This window comes from Lepidochelys olivacea (genome assembly GCF_965140295.1).
Source record: "Lepidochelys olivacea isolate rLepOli2 genome assembly, chromosome: 2".
In the NCBI taxonomy this organism is placed as follows: Eukaryota; Metazoa; Chordata; order Testudines; family Cheloniidae; genus Lepidochelys; species Lepidochelys olivacea.
In genome coordinates, this window is record NC_140412.1 from 193,820,081 (window position 1) to 193,845,511 (window position 25,431).

The 25,431-nt window shown below is 43.2% G+C and overlaps 1 protein-coding gene across 5 annotated transcripts in view; it reads left to right on the top strand.

Annotated features, from left to right (window-relative positions):
* ENTPD3 (ectonucleoside triphosphate diphosphohydrolase 3) overlaps positions 1-16,512 on the top strand; it is a 31,052-nt gene extending 14,540 nt beyond the window's left edge. For 3 of the 5 annotated variants that reach the window (XM_084620211.1, XM_084620210.1, XM_084620212.1), the window contains exons 6-11: positions 1,292-1,451; positions 4,316-4,546; positions 5,555-5,830; positions 5,935-6,045; positions 9,609-9,746; positions 16,014-16,512. In XM_084620211.1, the coding sequence (XP_084476337.1) occupies positions 1,292-1,451; positions 4,316-4,546; positions 5,555-5,830; positions 5,935-6,045; positions 9,609-9,746; positions 16,014-16,247 (1,150 nt within the window). In that variant the 3' untranslated portion in view covers positions 16,248-16,512. Of the gene's footprint in view, positions 1-1,291; positions 1,452-4,315; positions 4,547-5,554; positions 5,831-5,934; positions 6,046-9,608; positions 9,747-12,569; positions 13,580-15,208; positions 15,360-16,013 lie in introns of those variants that run through there. The other 2 variants (XM_084620213.1, XM_084620214.1) reach the window with 2 other exon arrangements.
* The last annotated feature ends 8,919 nt before the right edge of the window (positions 16,513-25,431 follow it).

Consider the following 25,431-nt stretch of genomic DNA (forward strand, 5'->3'; position numbering starts at 1 on the left):
AATTTCTATCCTCAGCACATGGGGTCAAATCCCACTGTGTAAATGAGAACTGTGTGGACATATTTGAGGGTAGCAAGCCCAAATTCATAGTTGGGGTAACTCAGCTGGAGACAAGGAGTTACACTTAGGCCACATCTACACTATCCGCCAGATTGGCGGGTAGTGATTGATCTATTGGGGATCGATTTATCGCGTGTACACTAGACGCGATAAATCGATCGCTCTGCCATCGACTCTGGAACTCCACCAGGGCAAGAGGCGGAAGCGGAGTCGACGGGGGAGTGGTGGCCATCGATCCCACACTGCAAGGATGTGAAGTAAGTGATTCTAAGTCAATCTAAGATACGTCAACTTCAGCTACGCTATTCTTGTAGCTGAAGTTGTGTATCTTAGATCGATTTCCCCCCCCAGTGTAGACCAGACCTGAGTGTGATGCTAAGTGGTTGCACTGTATCTATGCATGGGGCTTTTGAGACAGGCACTAGCTGGCTTTTTTGTTCTCAGTTTTAGTTATAGTTTGAATGGGCCTGGAGACTCGACCCTGTCACCGCTGGAGATGATCCCTCCAGAACAGGGTTGAGGCACATTAGCAATGCAAATTTCCCCACGAGATTTGCTGTACTGCACCTGACTCTGTGGCTAAAGAGAGATAAAGACTCCGTAATGGTTAAGCCAGCACCTTTCACATAAGCACTCAGTTCACTAAATACAATCTTACATGAGGAACAAAATATCCAGGTGCTTGCAGTGTAAACATGGCAATTGTTGGACACAGGATATGTCTACACTGGAACTGGAAAATCTAATTTCCAGCTAAAGTAGACATACCTGCACCATCTCTGATTTGAGCTAGTGTGCTAAAAATAGAAGTGTAGCTGCAGTGGTGGGAAAAGTTAGCCATCCCAGTAGGTACCTTGGGTCTCAGATGGGATTGTATTTGGAGCAGCTAGCCCACTACAGCTACACTTCTATTTTTAGCATGCTAGCTTGATCAGAGCTACTGCAGGTATGTCTGCTTAAGATGGCAATTAGACCTTCTAGCTCCAGTGTAGACATGCCCACAGCTAATGTTCTACCACCTTCAGAGTTGTTTTAGCCAGCTGTGCTTGCTAAAACTGGCTGTACATCTAACTTAGGTGTTCCTTATTAAAGGCTGTCCCTCCAGACCAAAATGGACTCAGATTGTCAGTAGGAAATCATGGGCATTCCTTTAGTCACTAGGTTGATAAAAGAATAAAGGTAAGCTTGTCTTTCCAGATACTCAGCATTTTGTGTTTTGTGAATTGCTTAGGTTGCAAAACAAAACGGCAGCCAATGAAGTCCTTGGGACCATTCAAAACTACTTCAGATCCCAGCCCTTTGAATTTAGGGGTGCTCAAATCATAACTGGGCAAGAGGAAGGGGTGTATGGATGGATTACAGCCAACTATTTAATGGGCAAGTTCTTGGAGGTGTGTGGAAAAAAATGCATGTTTTATTTTATACTGTTGCTTATGAATCACAAGTTTTGGAGGGGATGCATGTTAAAACAGAGTAGCCATTGGTTCCACATTTCCACCAAAAGTAGATCACAGACAAGCTTTTGCTATAGAGGGAGAATAAAACGAATAGAGTTTTTTATCCTAACTAGGAACAATGGAAATATTTAAAAGGCATGTTGATGGCCAAGGTAGAACTCATAACAAGATACAGAAATAAGATTCCTGTCTAAATGGAATATCTAATGCTTAGTCTAAACACAAAAATTGTACTTCTTCCCCATATCCCATCATCTGGGTCTGGATCATTGTGCAAGCATTCTCCAGCTTTGTCTGTCCCAGGCAGCCCTCAAGTCCACCTGCTTATCATCTTCTTTAATCCAATCCATCTATCAGTTCTTCAGCTTTCCCCAGGGTCTCTCTCCTGCCACCCTCTCATTCATGCCCTGTGTATGTCCAAACTAGCCAAGTCATGCTTCCTGGATTTTTGTCAACCACATCTTGGACTTTATCTTCCATCCTAATACTTTTATTTGTACCATTCTATCTATATCGGCATAGCTAAAGTAGTACAACCCCCTTAGCGGGGATGCAGTTATACCACGGTATAGATGATTATAGCAGTATAGCTATTTCTGTGTAGGAAAGGGGATAATCTAGACTGATATGTGGCAACTTTATACTAGTATAGCTGCATTCATACTAGGGGTTGTACCAGTTAAGTATCTTGGTAAAAAATCCCACCCTTAACTGACATAGTTATACTGGTACAAAATCAGGTATAGACAAGACCTACCTCTAGCTCAATTGTGTGTGTGGAATTAAACATACAGCAGTGATCTTCAGTGCTCAGTTGTGTTAATTACAGGTGTTTACTCCCCAAAATATTTGAGAGAATTATCCTAGTTAATCTTGCTAGAATAAAAAATTCAATTTCCTGCATGGTATTAACTTTCCCTATTGAACAGTTACTATTGGATCATGACAGTTTGCAAAGTGGATTTTGATTATCTTAATCCAAAATAATATTTTGCTCCGAACACATTTGCAGAAATCAGTCACATAATTGATAGTATATGAACACGGTGAAAACACAAATATCCTGATATCAAAATTGCACACCCTGGGACAAATTTTTCCCTCACTTACATCCATGCAACATTGACTTCACTGAAGGCAGTTTCTTACTATGCAGGCCTTTAATGATCAAAATTGTGAATTCTGCTTGGCAAATTCTTAGATTTTTTTTTTTTTTTTTAAGGCCACAAGGGACCACGGATGCTGGGAAGCCAGTTTAGTACATGGAGTTCAGATGAGTTGAGCTTCATGAAGATTTTGGCACACAGTATGAAACTGAAAAAAATTAATCTTTTCACCAATCTTGTGATACTGGAAAAAGTCTAGGCGTGAAATCCTAGCCCATTGAAGTCAATGGGAATCTTGCCATTGACTTCAATGGAGCCAGGATTTTACTCTAGGAGTTTGCCTGTAGATGTTTGCTGGAGCATGCAGTCTGTTCTCACTTCTCCCTTCCCATCACAACACATACTTGCGCAAAAGGAAAACTCCTTCAATAAATAATGGCAATATTAAAAGAAATTGTGGAGGGTGCATACTTTTCCTTTTGATGACCTGCAGATCCAACAGCGTTTTGCTGTTTTCACACAAACACAGGCAAATAGGTGGCTAGAAAAATCCAAATAACTTCTCAAAAACTGAAAACCACCAGATAAATGGGTCTTGCTTATAGGCCTACTATGATGGAATTATTTTTAAAATATAAAAACCTTCATAGAAGCTCTCGGGCAGATCCTCAGCTGGTGTAAATTGCCGTAGCTCCATTGACTTCAACAGAACATTCAGCTGAGGAGCTGGCTCTCTAGCTACTGGGCAGAAACCCAATTTTCTGTTTCACAGGGAATTCCACTGTTTCAAAAAAAATTTTCATTCAGAAATTGAACAAACAAAATTCAAATTAAAAAAATTGCAATGAACTTAAAAATGTTTTGGGTTGGTCAAAAACCTTTGATAAAATGTAGACATTTAGTCCCAATTTCTACCGTTTTAAACTTTTTACATGTTTTTCCTGTAAAAAACAATGAATTTCATTTTGAAAAGTTGTTTCAAAATAAAGCAAAACGGTCCATTCTGAAAAGTCGAAACAGGACATATTTTGATACTATTGAAACTCTTGGTTTTTAATAAACTAAATTTTGTGACAGTGTTTTTTTCCAAAATGTTTCAATTTTGATTAAAATGGCATTTTTCATTAAGTGTTTTCATTAAAAATTTCCTGCTGCCAGCTCTACCAACTCTGTTCTTCATTCACTTCTGGCCTGTCTTTTTATTCTTTTGCACTGTAACCATCTCAGACCTTTTAATATTTTATTTCTCCTTTATTAATACTTTACTTACTGTTTGTAAAGTGTTACCTTCAGACTACCTCTGTCAGGAAAATAAGTGAATATTATTTCCATTTTACACATACAGAAAGATTAAGTGATTTGTCCAAGTTCACATACAGAGGCAGTTTCAGAACCAGGATTAGAGGCTGCCTGACCTGTGCTCTGAACACTAAGCAATACCTCTCTCTGAATTTTAGTTATGCTTGACCTTCCCTTCATTCTTCAGCTTCATTTCCCTTTGTGAAAAAATATCACCCTAAACTAAAAAACTTGATGAGACAATGCTTTACACACAAGTGAGCTTTTCCTGAGTGATGTTTTACACTATTACAGCTATATTGTAGATTTAAAAGTAATTTAATGAGTGAAAGAGCTTGAAGAAAGAACATAGAAAAGCAGATGACATTTCAAACTTACCTGTTTAATTTTTAGAAAACCCTTTGGAGGAGATGGGTCCATCCTCATGGAGCAGAGACTACAGGTGCGCTTGATCTAGGAGGAGCCTCCACTCAACTATCATTTGTCCCAGAAGAGTGTATGCAGAACTCCAATAGCACATTACAGGTGCAGCTGTATGGCTATGAGTACAGTGTGTATACTCACAGCTTCCAGTGTTATGGAAGAGATGAAGCAGAGAAAAGGCTCTTAGCCTTACTAGTGCAGGTACATTCAGGAACTGTGTTGTTTGGTTTGTATTCAGTAACTCTGAACATGTTCTCTCCTGCTATAAGTTCTTATTGCAGTATGGCTTAGAGGCCTCAGTTAGGGCCCCATTATGTTAATTGCTGTGCAGAACATATTGGGTTCATTTTATACATTTAGCCAAACTGAGTATCGCTTATTTTTCTTTTCTTTTTAATATCTCTTTTTGAGGATAGTTTTGTAATTGTGTTTACTTATTTTTCAGTTAATGCCTTGACCCCCTAGGACAGTGGCTCTCAACCTTTCCAGATTCCTGTACCCCTTTCAGGAGTCTGATTTGTCATGTGTACCCCCAAGTTTCACCTCACTTAAGAACTACTTGCTTACAAAATCAGAAATAAAAATACAAAAGTGTCACAGCACACTATTACTGAAAAATTGCTTACTTTTTCATTTTTACCATATAATTATGAAATAAATCCATTGGAATATCCATATTGTACTTACATTTCAGTGTGTAGTATTAGAGCAGTATAAATAAGTCATTGTCTCTATGAAATTTCAATTTGTACTGACTTCGCTAGTGCATTTTATGTAGCCTATTGTAAAACTAGGCAAATATCTAGATGAGTTGATGTACCTTCTGGGAGACCCCTGCGTACCCTCAGGGGTATGTGTACCCCTGGTTGAGAACCACTGCCCTAGGAGTCAGGCTGTTCAGCTGTTTTGTATAACAAGAATGAATCCATTGTTAAAACTTAACCTGTAAGCCTACTTTCTTCCCTCTGCCAAGAAATATTCTGCTAAGCAATTAAACTAGAAATGTGAATCTTTGCTTTATTTCACAAGTGCATTCTGTGAGATAGGATTTGCTTTGTATGATAATGATCATTAGATCGTGCTTTATTCAATACTCTTGTTATGGCAGAGAGGAGAATGGGAGAATACAAACACATATGGTTAAAATACTATTCACATGAAATTAAAAGCTTTCCTGTTAAGACAAAAAAAATTTACTGTTTCCCTCAGAATTCAAGAGACAAGGCCAAGGTTGACAATCCATGCTATCCTCATAATTATGAAACCGTTTTAACGATGAAACATTTGTATGGAAGCCTTTGCACGGAATCTCTAAGGCCAACAAATTACAACCCAGGCCAACTCATAAATTTCAGGGGAACCGGAGACCCAGCTCTGTGCCAGGAGAAGGTGTCCTTATTGTTTAACTTCACTGCTTGCAATGACAAGGGGAAAGACTGTTCATTCAATGGAGTCCATCAGCCAAAGCTTAAAGGGAAGTTTGTGGTAAGTCTGCAAGCACAGTGTTCCTTTTTGCAGCATTTCTTCCCTACCTCTGATTTATATAGGATCTTGAGAGTAAAGTGCCTTTCATCTGGTTTTATTTATAGGCCTTTTCAGGATTCTACTATACAGCCAATGCTTTGAATTTAACTGGACGCTTTCCCCTAGCTGACTTTAATTCAAGTATGTGGTTTTTCTGCTCACAGAACTGGAATCAGGTCAGTATGAATTTTCTGCATTTGGAAAGGGGAAAGATCAAGGAGCACATCACATAGAACTATAGGAAACTGGACCACTTCTGTTCACAGGGATTCATATGAATAATTTTTTAAAAAGTTCATAGGAATTCTTGCCTTCCTTTCCCATGAGTTTCAAGTTCCTTCCAAACTATAACATAATCCTAGGGTACTTAAACCATGGCCCAGGTTCATGAAACTTTTCCATGATCCTGGGTTGAGTTTCCTACTTGTAGTGAAACAAGGAACTAGGCAAAATGCATACGTTTTCTATTTCATTCTGTGAGTCTTGTGCACCTGTCATGTCACATCACAGCAAATGGAGCATATTTTTGCCAGAAAGAAACAAAGGGCTTGACTCTCATCTATACTCAGGATCCTTTATACTGTTCTGGCACCATAGAGGGGCCTTAAAGTGGGTAAGTGGTATAAAAGAGCCTTACTGTAAATAAGAATCAGGCCCACTTCTCCAGGAAAAACTCTTGTACTGAACAATCTAAATCTTTACAGTTATCAGTCCACAAATAAAGACATTTTCAGGAAGACGCTCTTTTGCTGAACTTCTATATTGAATGTCAGCTCAATGGTTACAGAATGAGTGATTACACATGACCAATTTACAACTTCAAGATGAAAGTTTTTAGTGCTATGTCTACACATGCAGCTGGTTATGTGATTCCCAGCTTGAGTAGACATACTCACACTAGCTCTCATCGAGCAAGCAGACTAAAAGTTGTAGTGTAGCCGTAGTAGCGTGGGCAGTGGTGAGCAGCAGCACGGGCTAGCTGCCCTGTGTACAAACCCAGTTGGATCCCATGGATATGTGCTTGGGGCAGCCAGTCCATGTACTCTGGGTGGCTAGTCCGTGCTGCCACTTGCCACTGCCCATGCTTAACAACAGTGTAGCTGTGGCACTGGTTAGTGAATCACACCCCCAGCTCTAAGTGTAAATGTAGCCTAATTGAAGCCTCTCTGGCACAAAACTACAATATGGAATGTGTTTTAGTATTTGCTTTTTAATTTGGTTGTGACAGTCATGGTCCAGACACCACAGGGGACAACAGAAGATTTAAACTACAAAAAATAAGCAGTTAAATCAACTGTTGCCAGTGTTGCTCTACTACACAAATATATTGAGTAAGGTCTTTTATGAAAGCTTGTAGTGTTCTGAACACGATGGTCATTCTGAGGGTGTGTGTGTGGGTACAATTGTAACTGTCATAACTGTGGTGCAACTCCAACCTCACCTCAGAACAGGGCAGGAAAGCAATCAGGCAGGAAGGGGCTATCTTCCTAACCAGAGGAAACCAGTTTTAAGAACCCATCCATTGGTCCAGCTCAGGAAAAATCTATGGTGGACCATTAAAGTAATGAAAAGATAAAGATATAGATATTCAAAAAGTGAGGGAAATATAGACAATTTATAGACAATTGGGGATTTCCCCCACTTTTTGAATATCCTATAGCGACTGAAGGAAAAAACCTGGAAGTCTTCTAAAATGGAAGGGGGTTGAAATGAAATGTGTCCAGAAACTGAGGGACAGTCACTTGGTGCGGGTGCTGTCCATGAAATGCTGGATCTTCTTTATGGCTAGGGGACATGCTGGGAAACTGTTCACAGGCAAAATAACTTTTATTAGAAAAGTGATTTTTATCTAATATGAAAGTATGAAAACCTGAGGTTCTGTCTGTCTCTTTTTACTGTGTAACTTGTATATGATTGCTCTCCCTTGCTATTTAATCTTTGAATCTGTGGCTTTTCTGTTAAATAAATCTTTCATTTATTTTTACCACAAGCAAGTCTCTGGTATGCAAACTGTATGTGGGGGGTGAGGGGAAAAGAGAGAGAGAGAGTGTCATGGTCAGCTGGGGGGGTTCACACTTTTGGGATGATGAACCAAAGGGGAAACATCTGAGTGCCTGGTAGTTAAGAACTTGGGGAGGATGAATTTGGGGAAACTTGGGACTGGAAGGGCTGCTAGTGTCATCCTGCAAGGAGTAACCAGCTGGTGAAAGCCAGGGTGAGACCTTGTGCGTGTGGGCAGGCTACTGGTGTCAGGGGTCTGAACCAAAGCTGCATGAGGGCACCAAAAGTTACAGGGAAGGCAGTGACGGACCCGCTTACTGGTCTAGGTCAGTCCCGAAATGTCACATAGGGGTCTGCTCTTTGTTGCTGGTACTTGTAGGGAAGGAAAAATTATGCTTATTAGTGTACCTACCTATTGCAATGGAATCATTAGACATTACTTATGTCCTTTATGGTTTGTAATATCTAAGAAGAGCCCTTGAGACAGGGAGAGCCTCAGTATTCCAAGGCTTTTTGCTTGTTTGTTTTGAGGAGAGGAGAGAGTTTGCTTAATAAGAGCCATTATCTTGATGTAAGGATTCAATGCAATAAATCCAGAAAGAACTACACTTCTCTTTGTACTAAGTGTACTTTGTACATTTTGTACTTCATCCTACTTGAGATTAAGTCAATGGCAACATTTCCGTTAACTTAAATGGGAGCAAGATTGGGCCTGGAGGCAGATTTATTCTTCGTCGGTCACCAGGAGAATGAGCATAATTTAGAGTGGTCCTTAAATTTGAAACCTGCAGTGAAGCTATGCTGGGCCCCAAAGTGGCACTCTGCCACTTGTCATATTGCTCGTTCAGACTGCCGTGCTTTGTGCTCTGTGCTGCTTGGTATTTCTTCTCTGATTTTAAGATTGTTTATCAGTTGCTGTGCTTGTACTCTTCAGGTCACCTCTCTGTTCTCATAGCCCCTCTGGCCCCCACTAGCACCCTTGTCAGTGTTAAATGAAGTGGGGGATCTTAGCTCTTCACGCATAACTTTGTACTCAAGCTGTTACCACACTGGCTATCTTCAGAGAGCATCCCACTCCAAAATGATCACCAAAAACCACCCCACTGATATGCACAGTATTTGACCTACAGGACTTTTTATGTCAAGCAGCCATACTTTCTCAGAACCTCTTGTCAAATCTGTGCTTCTGTACTGCATCAGCATATACTGCAGACAATATTCTGATCTTAGCTACATCAGTGTAAATTCACAGTAACTTGAGTGACCTCAATGGCGTTATTTCAGATTTACATTGAGGTAGCTGTGTCACAAACTGGCCCTGTGTTCTCTGCCAGCACTCCAAACTATAATTGTACATCCTTATGATCTGATCACTTGTTGTCACACTTAGGATGACTGTGCAATCTTCTTGAAGAGCTTTGCCCCTGAAATTTATTACCACAATTTTTTAGATATGCTACAAGGATCAGATTGAAATTGTTAGTCACTACATTTTCTTTCATGCAAGTTTTATTTTTAATTATTGTTTACACTACAAATACATCAACAGCATAGTCACTTCCCATTAAATTGCCATGTCTATTTGCCTACAATAATATTTTTCTTAAGATGTGTCTGAAAACAGCAGGTAAGTACTAATTAGATTGGGAAGTGTACTGCATGCAAGTCCTTCTTAGTTAAAAGAACAGTGTTTGGTATTTTAATGTACATGTTGATCGTATTTATTTTTATTTATCAGCTTCCATTTATGCTGCCTAAGTTTGAAGAAACATATGCTAGATCCTACTGCTTTTCAGCAAACTACCTCTATTACTTGCTTGTACATGGATATAAATTTAACACAGAGACTTGGCCCCAGATACATTTCCAAAAAGAAGTGAGTATTAGTTATTTATTTGTATTAATTATTATTATAACATGAAGAATTTGGAAAATGGTGATAGGACATCTTACCTTGCAAATACATACTGATTGTGGGCAGCTTCTGCAGAAGATTTTTAGATATTTAGAGCTAAGTAAGGGCTGTGTCTTTAGCTCCAATGCCAACTCCTAATGATTCCAGTGGTGAGAAAATGATTCGATGATCCTAGATTCTTTAGAGTTTTAAAGAGCGAGATAAAAAATTCTGCTCTCCATTACACCTGTGCAAATCCACGGAAGTCACTTGGGCTGCACAGCGGTATGTAATAGGATGGCAATATTTGCCTGAAACACCTTGCCACGACTAAGTGAGTTCTGTTGACTCACTGAGTGAGCGATAACTTGTTACCACCTGGATATAAGGGAGGGAGAGAAGATGAAAGGCATGATCTGAGCAGTCCTGAAGGAGGGATCATATGAGTAGCTAAGCCTAGTGGGGAGACAGTTTCAGCTAATCTTAGTTACCTTATTACTCTTCTTCATTAACAGCCAAACTCCAGGGTGGTGGGTGCGAGTTTGGACTTTACATACTGTGTCTATAGAGCAGTTTGAGAAAGATGTCTGCTCACAGGATGTAACAGAAAGCAGAGTTTGGCCCAGTGTGTAATAATCTACCCAGATGGGATCCCACTGAAATCAACAGGACTCTCTACAGGTAGTAGGGTCTGCCCATAAAAATTAAATGGCAGGACTGGGGCCCAAATGAGGGCACTGAAAAGCAGGCCTCTGTGTTGCCTTTTTCTTAGGGTTGATGGGGTGATCGACTCCTAGGTTTTATTACTTTTACAGAAGTGTAGAGGACAGGACTGTAAACAAACTTTCTGCACCCACCACCATTTAGATTCTGTGACAGTTACAGCAGTATTTCCTTTGAGTAATCAGATTCGTCTATACTGTGATTCCTTCCTTCCCACTACAAGTCTTATTTCTGCAACTTGTTTCAATCAGATTTGTAAACTCTTCATGGAGCTTTCAAACGGGTTAGCATTGGCCCATTACAACATGAGGTAACACAAAACGAAGAGGGTGCAGACACTGTACAATAAAAGTAATCCTCACTGCACTTGAGAACAAGGCATCAAGAAATTCTGAGAAAGATTTTTCTAAATAGCAGAGCTCCATCATTTGGGCAAATCGACCAGTATAGAGAAGGAAATAATTACTCTGCCTTCTTTGCTTTACCATGTGGGGGCCAGCTACTAGAAGATCTCCAAGTCTTTGCAGTAGGTAAATTAACTCCTATGCAAAAGGCCAGCACAAAGGTTATTTTGAGGTCTTTAACCAGAACATCTCTGTTGCATAAGCCTTGTATTGGTCCTCAGCACAAGGGTGAATTTCACTTATGATTGTTCCCTCACGGCCAGCAGCACAAAGTACTGATCCAGGTGAAACACAAAGTACTTATTTAAAAGGACATGTTTCTGAATGACAAAGAATAGTTATTTCTAGGAGTGCCACCAGGGCCCAAACCTGCTAGGCAAAGGGATGACAGACAGCCCACTCCTACAGTCTCCAACCAATCCGCCTAATCTCACCAGTTGCCTGCAAACAATCCCCCTTTCTCCTGTGTTGGGCAAAAAGAAGGGGGTCAATGACTTTATAAATACTGAGGAGCTACAGCAATCAACAATATTGCACTAGAACAAGAGTTAATATTAATAATAATAAGAGTGACTGACTGATTTGGGGCTTTCTCCTGGCCTTTTTTTGTAGGTGCCATTTTGTAAGAGGCTGTCTTTTGAAAATTCAGGGTTAAAGTGTGTGTGTGTGTGTTTTAATTCAAGTGTAAGTAGACAAACACCAGGATGGTGAAAGCAGAGTCCAGTTCTATAATTGTTATGCTTGCTGATATCTTAAATTGTACTTCAAACTAAGATATTTATAGTGATACACACACATTCTAAATAGGATAGATTAAGATAAAATAGATGAGATAGTCAGAGCCATACCCAACTCATTCTCAGTGTGGGATCCAATCGGATGTCTTTATCTCAATTGTTTAAGCCAGGTGATACAATGATTTTTTGCACACTTTACAGGATTCCACTTTCGTCCCTCTATGTAATATTGAAAGATTTAGGGACGTACCTGTTCTCCAAAAATCCTTGCACGCCTTTGGGCTTGGCTACAGTTGCAAGTTAGAACACTTTTAGTCAGCCCCGGGTGCCCTAAGTCCTGAGGTGTCCACACTGGCAAGGCACATAGAGCTCCCAGACTCCGGGGCTGGAGTGCTCCTGGTAATCCACCTCCATGAGAAACGTAACGCTTGCTGCGCCCTGTCTGGAGTGCCACGGCGCCAGTGTGGACGCCCTGGTCTGTTAGTGCACTCTGATCGGCCTCCAGAAGTGTCCTACAATGCTTGTTCTAGCCACTCTGGTCATCACTTTGAACTCTACTGCCCTGCCCTCAGGTGACCAACCATCAGACCCGCCCTTAAATTCTCTGGGAATTTTGAAATTCCCCTTCCTGTTTACTCAGCCAGGCGTGGAGTGCTCTCAGCGCATCTTTCCAGGTGACCATGCCGCCACATGATCCCCAGTATGGAGCAATGGCGAGGTGCTGGACCTCATCAGAGTTTGGGGGGAGGAAGCTGTCCAGTCCCATCTGCGCTCCAGCTGTAGGAATTATGATACCTTCAGGCAGATATCAAGGGACATGATGGAAAGGGGCACACTGCAGTGCAGGGTTAAAGTGAAGGAGCTGCAGAATGCCAACCACAAAGTGTGGGAGGCAAACAGCTGCTCTGATGCTGCCCCCGTGACCTGCCGTTTCTAAAAAGAGCTGGACGTGATACGTGTGGGCGACCCCACCTCCACTCTGAAGAGCACCATGGACGCTTGAGGCCATAGCAGCACAGAGTTCAACAAGGCAGGAGGAGGAAAGCGTGAGTGAGGGTGCTGAGGAGGAGGGGGACAGCCCAGCATCCCTAGATGCATGCAGCCAGGAGCTGTTTTCAAGCCAGGAGGAAGGCAGCCATTCGCAGTGGACGGTGCTTGTGGAAGAACAGTAGAGGAGGTGCGCGGTAAGTGGCTTTTGAGAAGGAAGTTGTTCAGTGCGGGCTCTCGGGGTGAGGGGGGTTAGGGCTGCATGCATGCCTAGATGCAGAATAGGGAGTCTATGTGCTCTCTCACATCGTGGTAATCAGCCTCAGTGATCTCTTCAAAGGTCTCATGCAGAAGCTGGGCAATCTGCTTGCACAGGTTCCTTGGCAGAGCTACTGTGCTCCTTGTCCCAGTCAGGCTAACATGTCTGCGCCACTGTGCCATGAGAGGCGGGGGCACCATTGCTGCACACAGGCAAGCTGCATATGGGCCAGGGCGGAAGCCGCATTGCAGTAGAAGACCCTCTCTTGCTTCCCAGGTCACCCTCAGCAGCGAGATCTTCCAGGATGAACTCATCCTGTGGAAAATGTGGGGACAGTGTTCAGTATAGGGGCCCACTGCAGCTGTTTGCTCTTCCCAAGGCACAGAACCCCAGAGGACAGTACAGCCGTGAAACAACCAGTCCTCCTTGCCCCTTTGCTTACTCACCATTTTGGGGCTCCTGTGGGTTACATGCGCTTGCTTTGGGACAGGCAATTTCTGCTATTGTATACACTGTACTTGTCTTTAAGTTCGGTCGAATCATTGCTCTGTCTGGTGTGAACAATGCTGCCTCTGTTAAGTGTTGCATTTTGGCTTTACAGATGCAACCTTGAGATCCCAGCCTTCCTTGTTATCAATGGCCGAAAGACTCCAAAGAATCAGGAAGCGTCCATGAAGAAGCAAAGAGGACCTGCTGCATAAAGTCATGCAGCAGTCCCTTAATGAAAATCAAAAAGTGCATGAGTGGCGGGAGAGTGAAAGGAGGGTCCGCCAGCAGAATGCGGATCGCTGGCACCAAAGCACGGAGCGGCTGTTAAGCATTATGGAGCGCCAAGCAGATTCGATACAGGTGCTCGTAGCAATGCAGACAAAGTTCATCCACGCCCGCCCCCCCCAGCCCTTGTCCCAAAACTTTCCCTTGTGCCCCCATGTCACCGCCAAGCCACTTTCCCCAACATCCGGGTTCTTATCGCCACCAGCTGCCTCCAACACCCATAGCTTCACCACCCAGCCCTGCAAACTATGACCCTTACACACTGCACTCAACCCCCATCACCATGCATTTTAGCCAGCCTGAAGTGCAGCACTCATTGCACAGCACTCTAGACAGGAAGGCTGAGTATGGTAACAGGACATACGCAAATCTGTGATTGTCCCATTCTCCCCCCCCCCGCCCCCTTCCGTCCTCCCACAGAGATCAGATGTGTCGTGCCCTTTTTGTTTCCCAAGCGGTTGTGTTTCTTTTCAATAAATGAATTTTTTGGCTTTGAAAACATTCTTTATTGCATTAAGTAAAAGATACTGTAGTCCAGAAAAGCAACAGGCACTGCAAGTCAGTGGCGTCGTATGTAGCAAACACAGATGCTACTAGCATTGGAACCACTGCACTTCACTCCTGTGGAGGGCACCAAACATTACTGGTGGCTTCAGCATCAAATTGCTCCCTCAAGTGATCCCTAATCCTTACAGCCCTGCGCTGGGCCCCTCTAATAGCCTTGGTCTCTGGCTGTTCAAATTCAGCCTCCAGGTGTTGAACCTCCGAGGTCCATGCCTGAGCGAAGCTTTCACCCTTCCCCTCACAAATGTTATGGAGGGTACAGCACATGGCTATAACTGTGGGGATGTTGTCATTGGCCAGGTCCAGCTTCCCATACAGACAGGACCAGCAGCCCTTTAAACGGCCCAAAGCACACTCAACAGTCATTCTGCACCGACTCAGCCTGTTGTTGAACCGCTCCTTGCTGCTGTCAAGGCTCCCTGTGTAGGGTTTCATGATCCACAGCATTAAAGGGTAAGCGGGGCCTCCAAGGATCACTGTGGGCATTTCGACTTCCCCTTACAATGATCTTCTGGTCTGGGAAGAAAGTCCCAGCTTGCAGCTTCCTGAACAGGCCAGTGTTCCGAAAGATGCGTGTGTCATGCATCTTTCCGGACCAGCCTGTGTTAATATCTGTGAAACACCCACGGTGATCCACAAACACCTGGAGAACCATAGAGAAATACCCCTTCCGCTTTATGTACTTGGAGGCTAGGTGGTCTGGTGCCAGAACTGGATATGTGTCCCATCTATCGCCCCTCTGCAGTTAGGGAAACCCATTTGTGCAAAGCCAACCACAATGTCACGCACATTGCCCAGAGTCAGGGTTTTTCCGCGCAGGATGCGATTAATGGCCCTTCAAACATGCATCAACATGATTCCAACAGTTGACCTTCCCACTCCAAACTGGTTAGCGAGCGATCGGCAGCTGTCTGGAGTTGCCAGCTTCCAGACTGCAATAGCCACCCGCTTCTCCACCAGCAGGGCAGCTCTCAATCTCGTGTCCTTGCACTGCAGGGTGGGGGCAAGCTCAGGACACAGTCCCATGAAAGTGGTTTTTCTCATCTGAAAGTTCTGCAGCCACTGTTCGTCATCCCAGACTTGCATGACAATGTGATCCCACCACTCAATGCTTGTATCCTGAGCCCAAAAGCGGCGTTCCACTGTGGTGAGCATGTCCGTAAATGCCACAAGCAATCTTGTGTTGTATGCGTTACGCGAGTCGACATCATCGTCTAACTCCTCACTGTCACTTTGTAGCTTAAGGAGTAACTTGACTGCAATTCATGACTTGCTGGCGAGACTCATCAGCATATTCCTCACAAGTTCAGGATCCATTCCCTTGGACTGAAAGGGAAGACAGAGCACCCAGTACAAAAAACTTTGAAAGATGGTGCCAAATGTAGACTGAAGCACAGGGATTGCTGGGATGCAAAGCGATGCATCACAGGGCATTCGGACAGGACCCAGAATGCCCCATCCCCTTCCCACAAGCCACAGCGCCAGAATGGGAAGAGGTGTTCTGAGGGATAGCTGTCCATAATGCACCACTCCCAATGCCGCTGCAAGTGCCGCAAATGTGGCCACGCCACTGCGCTTGCAGCTGACCGTGTAAACATACGGCAGCGCTTTCCCTGCTGCGGTCTCCGAGGGCTGGTTTAACTCACAGCGCTCTACATCTGCAAGTGTAGCCATGCCTTTTGCTAAGGCCTTGCCTCCAGTATTTTTAGAATAGTAGCCAGTGTCAGCTGTGCTGCAGCTTTTGGATTCTCTGGCCTTTAGCAAAAAAGTTTATATGAATTTTTTCTTTTTCACATTTCAGGTTGGTAACAGCAGTATAGCATGGTCTCTTGGTTACATGCTGAACCTCACCAACATGATCCCAGCAGAAAGCCAGCTGATTCAGTTACCTGTGAGCCCTTCTTTGTTTGCTGGTCTCCTCTTTTTCTTCACAGCCGTGGCATTGCTGTGTCTCATCTTTGTGGTTTACTTGTGCGTTGTTTCACGCATGCGAAAGAATATCCGTCAGATGGACCATGTACTTGCTACAGAATGAACACTCAGTGACAACAAAAGACAAAAACTTAAATGTTCTTTGAAGAACTGCATTTTAGAAAACCAAGGGAGAAATAAATAAATATATTTATAAAAAAAGGAAAAGGGCCAGAAACATAAGTAAAGTGGAGAACAAAAATCAAGGAAATGGTATTTATAATGCATTGGATCTCTCGAGAGGTCTCAGCACTTATTGCTATAGACTTATGGTGTTATAGTGCAACAGGAAACTCGTTAGTAAACTGTTTTGTTTGTTAAACATTTGGGGGTGGGAGGGTAGGGGAATAACCACCATTCACTATAAGTTATTTTGGCATAAAAGTCTCCAGTAGATTTAACTGGTCAGTAGCTCCAAGATACACGCAAGAGGACAAAACCATAGGCCAAAGGAAGAGTGGCGATACTCCTCTGTTGAAGTGAAGCTAAAAGAAAAACTCATTTCTGAAACTGGTAAGGACATTGGGCGCTATCTATGGATTGTAACTGTGACCTGCACTCAGGAAAAAATACTATTTTCCTTACCATGTAGAACATGACAGAAGATTTAGGCTACCATGTAAACTTGATCACTAAATTATTGAACAACTCCCTTCTCATTTATTTATTTTAAAAAACCCAAGCCCACGATTGCATATCACTATACATTTTGACATTCAGTATATCGGAGGCATCAGCAGCAGCTCTGCAGTAAAGGTTGCATCAACATTTGTCCTGAAAGCAAGCCTAAAATCCCTCTGTTTTGTACTTTAATCATTAAACGGAGTCTCCAAGTGTGCCATACCAATTCTCCAGAGAGCAATTGAATTTTGTCATTTTTTACTAACTTTTACAAAAGAAATATTTAAAAGGGCTCCCTTACCAAAATGTTGACCTGTTGTCCACATGCTTGTTTGGGTCCTAAACAATTACAGACTGTCCAGACTTCATATTCAGATAATATCTAAGCCATAGGCCCCTTCTGAAACATTAACACACCAAGAGTTTTTCCTCTCATTCAGGGTCAATAGGATAGGGGGCTAGACTCTGTGGCAACGGGGCACAGACCGGGATGTGGGGTGTCTGGCAGGGTAACTGAGTCTTTGGGGAAATGGGGTGGGGAATTTGCAGGGATGCATAGGCCTGGAAGAGAAGAGGCTTGTGTACAGAAGAACCAGGAATGTATGGATGAGCGCCGAAGTGTATCCCCCTGTCCGAGGCAGCAGTGCCATGGGCAGTCCTTCAAGTGCCAGTGTCTCAACACAGACACTCTGTTCCTTCAGCACTGCAGTTCAGCTCTCTGGGGTACCAAGCAGCAACCAGCTGCCTGTACTGATGTGACAGATTTGTGTTACCAATCTGCCTGAGGTGTCAGGTGATCAGGTTGAGGCCACAGGATCGTTAAGGGAGGAGATGATGGAGCACACCAAGTGTCTAAGTTTTAAAGCTTTATTGATAAAATAATAAAATAACAGCGGAGAGTGATGGGTGCTCCCCACATCACTCAGAGGAAGGAAGAAAGCGTTAGTGCCCCAAGCCCTAAGCCACTTTCATACTCATACCTGCACTACCTGAGGCTGGCCAGGCCTGGGTGTAACATAAGAGGAAGAGGAGGGATGGACAGGAGTTCTGTCCTGTGCGCACAGGTCATCCAGGGTTCGCTGCCAATCTCCAAATTGCTCCAGCTCTCAGGAGGGTTTTAAGTCCTGGACTCCTTTGGGTGTGTTCCATTCCGTGACCTCTGTTCCTGGTGCTCTTTGTGCCAGTCCAAACCAGCTTTCTGTGGTCTTCTCCGCTTTCCCAAAACACAATGGCTCCAGGGAGACGTAGCTCTGCTCCCCCTTGTCGTCTCGCCGGTTTTCCTCCTCGGCAGCCCTGGTTCAGTGTACTTTTTCTTTTCTCATGGCTGGCTGTGGCTGGGTGAGATAATTTTTCATCTAGGGCCGTGTCATAAATATAAAGGGAAGGGTAAACCCCTTTGAAATCCCTCCTGGCCAGGGGAAAGCTCCTCTCACCTGTAAAGGGTTAAGAAGCTAAAGGTAACCTCGCTGGCACCTGACCAAAATGACCAATGAGGAGACAAGATACTTTCAAAAGCTGGGAGGAGGGAGAGAAACAAAGGGTCTTTGTCAGGGATAGACCAGGAATGGAGTCTTAGAACTTTTAGTAAGTAATCTAGCTAGGTATGTGTTAGATTATGATTTCTTTAAATGGCTGAGAAAAGAATTGTGCTGAATAGAATAACTATTTCTGTCTGTGTATCTTTTTTGTAACTTAAGGTTTTGCCTAGAGGGGTTCTCTATGTTTTTGAAGCTAATTACCCTGTAAGATATATACCATCCTGATTTTACAGGGGGGATTTCTTCATTTCTATTTACTTCTATTTTTATTAAAAGTCTTCTTGTAAGAAACTGAATGCTTTTTCATTGTTCTCAGATCCAAGGGTTTGGGTCTGTGGTCACCTATGCAAATTGGTGAGGCTTTTTATCCAACATTTCCCAGGAAAGGGGGGGTGCAAGTGTTGGGAGGATTGTTCATTGTTCTTAAGATCCAAGGGTCTGGGTCTGTGGTCACCTAGGCAAATTGGTGAGGCTTTTTACCAAACCTTGTCCAGGAAGTGGGGTGCAAGGTTTTGGGAAGTATTTTGGGGGGAAGGACGCGTCCAAACAGCTCTTCCCCAGTAACCAGTATTAGTTTGGTGGTGGTAGCGGCCAGTCCAAGGACAACGGGGGTAATATTTTGTACCTTGGGGAAGTTTTGACCTAAGCTGGTAAAGATAAGCTTAGGAGGTTTTTCATGCAGGTCCCCACATCTGTACCCTAGAGTTCAGAGTGGGGGAGGAACCTTGACAGGCCGTGACCTTGGACTGGGGCCAGCTCTTATCATCAGACTGAGCTTGCTAGCTGCAGTGTTGAGTTAACCCATTCTCTGCTCTCTTTCTCCTTCCCCCTTTGGCCTTTCGCAGCCTGCAAAAGAATCTTCCACTCCCCACTCACACCTTTGACCCTCCCCAAATTGCCCTGTGACGCTTGCAACAGCGTTAGCAATATACAGTGCTGATCTGCCTCCCCCAGGGGATCCCCGGGGCGGGGGGCTGGGGTGTGACACTGAGACATCTCATCAAAAGTGTCCCAATGTGCGGTTGCTTTGGTGCTCCAGGGAGCTGACCTCATAAAACCCAGCACTGGTTCCCTCTGACCCAGGCCTCCAACCAAAACACTTTCCGCACACCCCCAAATGATCCACCTGACGTCTCCCCATCCCTGCTCTTTCTAGCCCCCTCCCTACCCCTTTACCTTCCCACCCCCTCAGTGCTGCCCACCACCCTAGACACAGTGAGGGAAGGCGGGAGTGAGGATGTCAGAAAGGGCAGGGGGGCTATAGGACAGGTGAGCAGGGCATGGGTGGCAAGTCTGTGCACTGGTATTGAGGCATCAGTGTATTAACTGCTGTCCTAGTGCTGCAGCTATGCACTGGAGAGCTGAGGCGGCTGCGCTGTAGCACCCTGCAAGCCCAATGCCTCAGCACCAAGCCACTTGGCTCCTCTACCCCAGGCTTCATATACAACTCCACCCCTCCAAGCCAGGCCTCCCACCTAAAAACTGGCAAAACCTCCCCATGCTTCCTCAGTTGTCCTTGGCTCACCCCACATTCCCATGAACTCCCCTTCTGGTTCCATGTGCTCACCATACAACAGCACCATGTGGAGCCATGGAGGGAGGGTGAGTGAGAAAGGCAGGAGAGCATGAAACAGAAATCATGTTTGCATTGCATGGGGCCTGCAGTGGGAGCTGTAGAAGAGAAAGGTGCAGCTCCTCCCACACATCTATGAGTCACTGTAGTCCCATGCCCTCGCTGGATCCTGCTCCCCTAAGGACACTAGCTGGAACACATCCTCACTGCAGTGTATTGCCTCCATATTCCCAGCAGTGATGAGTTCTTCAGCAAGCTCTACGCGAGGGGGTCGGTTGGTAACTTTCTCAGCCCTTGCTCATATTTTCAATTTTTTCCTTTATTTCTAAGGTTTTATTTACACACTTCAAATTAAATCCTGTTCAAACCTGCCTGATGAGTTTAAAAAGGATTTTAACACCTTTTTATTGAAATAAAAGAGTCCGAATATTTTCTCGATTAAAAAGAGACAAACTAAGACCACATTTTCTCTGGTTCCTTGACCAATGCCTATTTCTTGGTCATGGCAGATAACATTAGCGGGACAGAAACATCAAGATGTTTCAAATTATCTTCCAAAGAGATGGAAAATTGGCAGGCTGAAGAACTGATCTTGTGAAGTCCTGGGAATTGTGGGGGTTCAATACCCCAAAAGTTTGGTTCCTCAGTGCCAGGTCTTCAGGATATATTCCTCAAGTGGTTAAAAACTGACTAGCAGAAATAAGCCCAGTGATTTTCAAAGGCACAAACGGTTGTTAAGCCTCTAACTCCTATTGACTTTCTGTGCAAGTTAGGTGCCTGCCATTTGTATCTTTGAAAATCATCCCCTATACCATAAAATTCAGCATTAGAGACCCACTTTGAATTCACATATTCTGAGAAAGGTCAGAGTTGTGGTTTTGATACAACTTTCATTTTTTAAGAATGGTAGAGTGGTTATATTTTGAATCGGATTCCAAGCCCCCTTAAAGTTCAGGCACATTTACACCTAGGGCTTTGTTTCAGGTTCACCTCTTGACTCAAAATGTACATGCCAAAGACAAAAAAATGAAACATATAGATTTCCAACCTACAAGGATACTGACCAGAGAAAGGGAGAGTAGAAGATGAGCCGCCTGAGACAAAAAGACTGTTTCACAGAAAGCAACACCTTGGTCAGGGAGAAGTATTTAAAAACTAGCTGCATAGGAGAAACCCATGAGAAATGAAATGGAGATGTCAATGCAAGTGATTTCAATGCACTGCAAATTCATTGTTGAAGTTGAAAAGGTACCTAGACAGGACAAAGCTCTCACATGCAATACAAATAACCCTACACTGATAGGTGTGACAGGGTATATATACCCTGCACTAGCATGGAAGGGGCTAAGGAGCTGCTATGGGCTGGAATGGCCCCACACCTCTGTGCCTGCAACTCGTGCTAGGACTGGGGGAGGAGTTAAAAGGAAGGGAACCCAGACTTGACAACCCTGGGAAGGGAGCAGACTGTTGATCTCTTCCAGCCCTGAAGAGAGGGCTGACAGTCTGCAGAGGAGGGTACAGGACCCCTGAGCAGAAGGGGAAAGAGGCCTGATACTTACACTGGAACCCCAGTGGACAGTGATACTTGCCCCAGGGCCCCTCTGAAACAGAAGAGATCCATACCCTGGAGGGAGCTACAGACAGCTTTTTCTTTTCTTTGACCCCATTCACTGACTGCAGGCTGTCCTGTTGTTTTGCCTGGGACCCCAAAAGGTGCTGAGACTTCAGAGGCCTTGGCTGGAGGGTTGAGCACTGGCCCACAAGAAAGATGCCCTGCAACACCTGCTAAGATGAGGGATAATTGAATTTGTGTGTGTTCCTCATGTAGTGTCTAGAAGGGGTGCCCTACCACAGACAGTAGGGGAATGAACCATGATTCTTCTATCTCTAATTTTTAAAGAATTTGGGGAAGAGGGTAAAATCAGCAACAAAACTGAACCTGAAAGTCATGCTGAAAATTCCCCAGGTGGGAAATGGCCTATCGTCTGTAATGCTAGTGGGCGGCACCCATGCTTACTTCCTCAGTACTTTTGAATATTTTTTTCTTTTGGGAAGTAACAGGAGGGAAAGTTAATACACAGCCACCTTCTCAGCTAAGTTTACACAGGACTGAGGTAAGGCTAATTTTTCAAAAATATTAATAATGGGGAATAATTAACCTTTTCTGTGCTTTACATCCACACATCCAAGGCCTTCTTCAATGGCGTCCCATTATTTATAATGGCACAATAATAGCATGTGTAGTATAGTCAAAAGCCCCTGCTGATACTGCTTCAATGGCTATAAACTGCACCCCTATAATATGGGTCACCTAAGTGGCACCTTGGCTATTCATATCTCGCATCTTTGATACAGTTAAATCCCATTTCAAATACTGAATTTTAACAGGCCATAACCCAAGTCTGGTATTCCTCTAAGTGTTAGCAATTCATGAACTCAACAGTAAGCACTACAGTCCTCTGTCAAGGAAGATGTAAATACAGATGTGTGGAACTTACATTTATGCAAATTAGGTACAGCCCTCAAGTTCCTACCAAGTTGTGAAGACACCCACTGGCGCTGTCAAGTTTGAGCATCTCTGATATAAAGGTGAAAGTGTGATTAAAAGACCAAGGAAACACCTTCTCAGGAAACTCCTATATTTTCCTTATCTTCTGATTTGTCAAGTATGTAATGAGCCACAGATGAAAAAAGCTAATCATTATTATCAGTCCATTACAGAATGGAAGAAATCCAGAATTGCTGATGTGACCTTACACCTGTTTAAAAAAACAATACTGTGAATTTTGGGTAGGGTTTTCAAAATAACCTGAGGGAGTTAAATGCTCATCGACCCTTTGTGAACTGTTCCTTGGGTGGTAGCCTACAACACTCACACTGAATAATAAAGCAATCATTTCCTTTTTAAAACATCTTCTTATAAACCAAAACAATATAATACACTAATCACCACAAAAACTAAATTTCAGATACATTTGAACTATTTCATTACACCACTTACAGGGACAGAAAATCAAGGGTACAGCTGTTTCACAACAAGGCCCTTGTTCTCTGTGCCACACTCAGAATCCTTCTCTCATTAGCAAAACCATTTTGCTAATGTTTAGAGGAGTAAAAATCTTCCAAAATCTGAACCACATCACTATCTTGATGTATGTACATTAAAGCCAGCTCTGTGAGTTGACTTTCACATAAAGAGCTTTTTAGCCATGTCTTGACTGTCTGCAATACCCTTATATGTTTTTCAAAGCAACACTGATTGGCATGGTGGCCCAACAGAGAGGGCAATGTTGAGATCAGGATAGGATGCTGGCATCAGCTCTTGAAGAGTGCTGAGAATGCTGTTTGGCTGTTCATCCCTTGGAATGTCTATCCATTTTTCAGGCCATCTTTGTAGTTCTGCTTTAAAATTATCAAGGTTAGAAAGGTCCACTTTGTATGCACCATTCAGAGCCATCACCGTATTTTCATTCTCTAATACATGAAGTTTATCTGGCACAAGGAACTGAGCAAGAAAACGTGAAGAGCAGTCTATCACTTGCTTCTGAAGCTCTGAAATTACATGGTCCAGGAATGGAATGAATACATTCCTCCTGTCATATTCACCAATGTTATCATAATTCATTTTTCTGCCATGTGTGGGTAGAAGTGACTCTTCAACAGAAACAGCATCAGCCGAACATTTCACTTCAGCATACAGGGAAGCAAAATGTGGGTTGTCATCCGCTCTCAATCTCCTGAGTCTATGAAGAAGAATATTTGCTTCATCCAATACATAAATTAGATCTACAGTACAATGCTGCATATATACGTGCAGAGATTTTGTACATGAAAGTACGTTTTCAACGCACACCATATTAACCAGAAAGTCAAATTTCGTGATGAAATACAACAATCTCTCAGCATCACCATCATTATCAACTATTTTCTCTTAAGTAATCAACAACCACAACTGACTGTTTTGAAGCTACTCATTGTATCCATCTGACTCATCCATTGTGTGCTGCAATCGAAAGGCACGCCCTCCATAATTTGATCCTCTTCTTTCTCACAGAATTTATTCAACAAGCTGTGAGCTCCTGCAGTTCTGTAGGCTGAATGCTAGGATACTTTATAACAGCTTTCAGCATGGTTATGATTTTGGAGAAAGCATAAAAAAAGTTAGCCACTTGTTGCACTGCACAAGACTGAACAATTGCTGTGTTCAGCTTGTGCATCCTGCAGGCTGAGTGCATGGCTGCTGGAAGGATTTCACAAATTCTTGCCTTCTGACCACTTACATTGCTCACCATGTTACAGCCATAGCCCCTCAGCAGTTCCTTCTGTAACCCCCAAGTGGCTATTCTAGCCATGAAAAGCTCTGTAAGGCTTTGTGTTGTATCAAAGGCTTCTATAAAATCAATGAAGTCTTCATGGAGTTCTACTTGCCCATCTTCATTTCAGTGGATGTAACGTATAGCCAGTGAAATGTTTTCTTTTGCTAGACAAGCACTAGCTGCATCAGCAATTAAACTGAAAAATGGTGCTGCTTTTACTCTCTATAATCTTTCTCCGTATATGGACTCCTACCAACGTTGTGAGCTCATTTTGCATTTGTTCTGATATGTCCACTGTACTACAGGGTCTATAACTAAGCTGCTCTTTCAAATTAGGGTCCAGTCCTGTGATATAACATGAAAGTGCATGTATAATCTTAGTGTTTATTACTTCTCCCCTCACTAAAATGTTCTGCCTTCCACAAAGGATGGTAATTTTAACTATTTGTTTCAGAGCATGCTGATTGCAGTCTGTCAACTTTTTCTTGTGCTCAAATGCAATGAATTCATCTGACTTTGCTATAGCGAGAACATGTTCTTTGGATTTGCTGTCTCTCAAGTATTTTCTTACCATTGGACCAGTCTTTCAAGGGAATGGAAATCAAGACTGCTTCCTTGCTGTTGTTAAACACAAAGAACACTCACAGAACACAAAATCCAGATGTTTGCAGTAATGTGCAAATTTATACCCTTGTAAGAGCTGCACTCTGCAACAACAATATTTCTGAGTAGCTCCTGAGCCCATTAGTGTTTTAGGAAACTGAAATTTGAAGGAGGCAACTTCCGAGTTGCTAAGATGTCCTTCTTCTGATTCTCAGTCAAGTTTACACAATTTAGATGGCCAATGTCATTATCCCTCTGGAAGCCCTGTAGAATGTCCTCACCTTCTCAGTCCTTGACTTGAGGTATGGCTGTTCTATAAAAACTTTATTTTACAATAGAAAGATTCAGTACTTCTCCATTGTGGCTTTCCTCAGCCTTCCTTCCAGATGTAACTTCACAAATAGCATGACCTGGTGCACTGAGACCTTCTTGGAATTACAGCAAGGAAGGCAAACATCACTACTGACGCATTGTAAACTACAGTGCTGGGAGTACCTTCATCATCGTTATTCTTACTATTTACAGAGCTGACCAAGTGTACAAACTGACTGCATTAGAAAGGAGGTTGTGATTTTGGGTCACTTCTGTTTCTGTTCT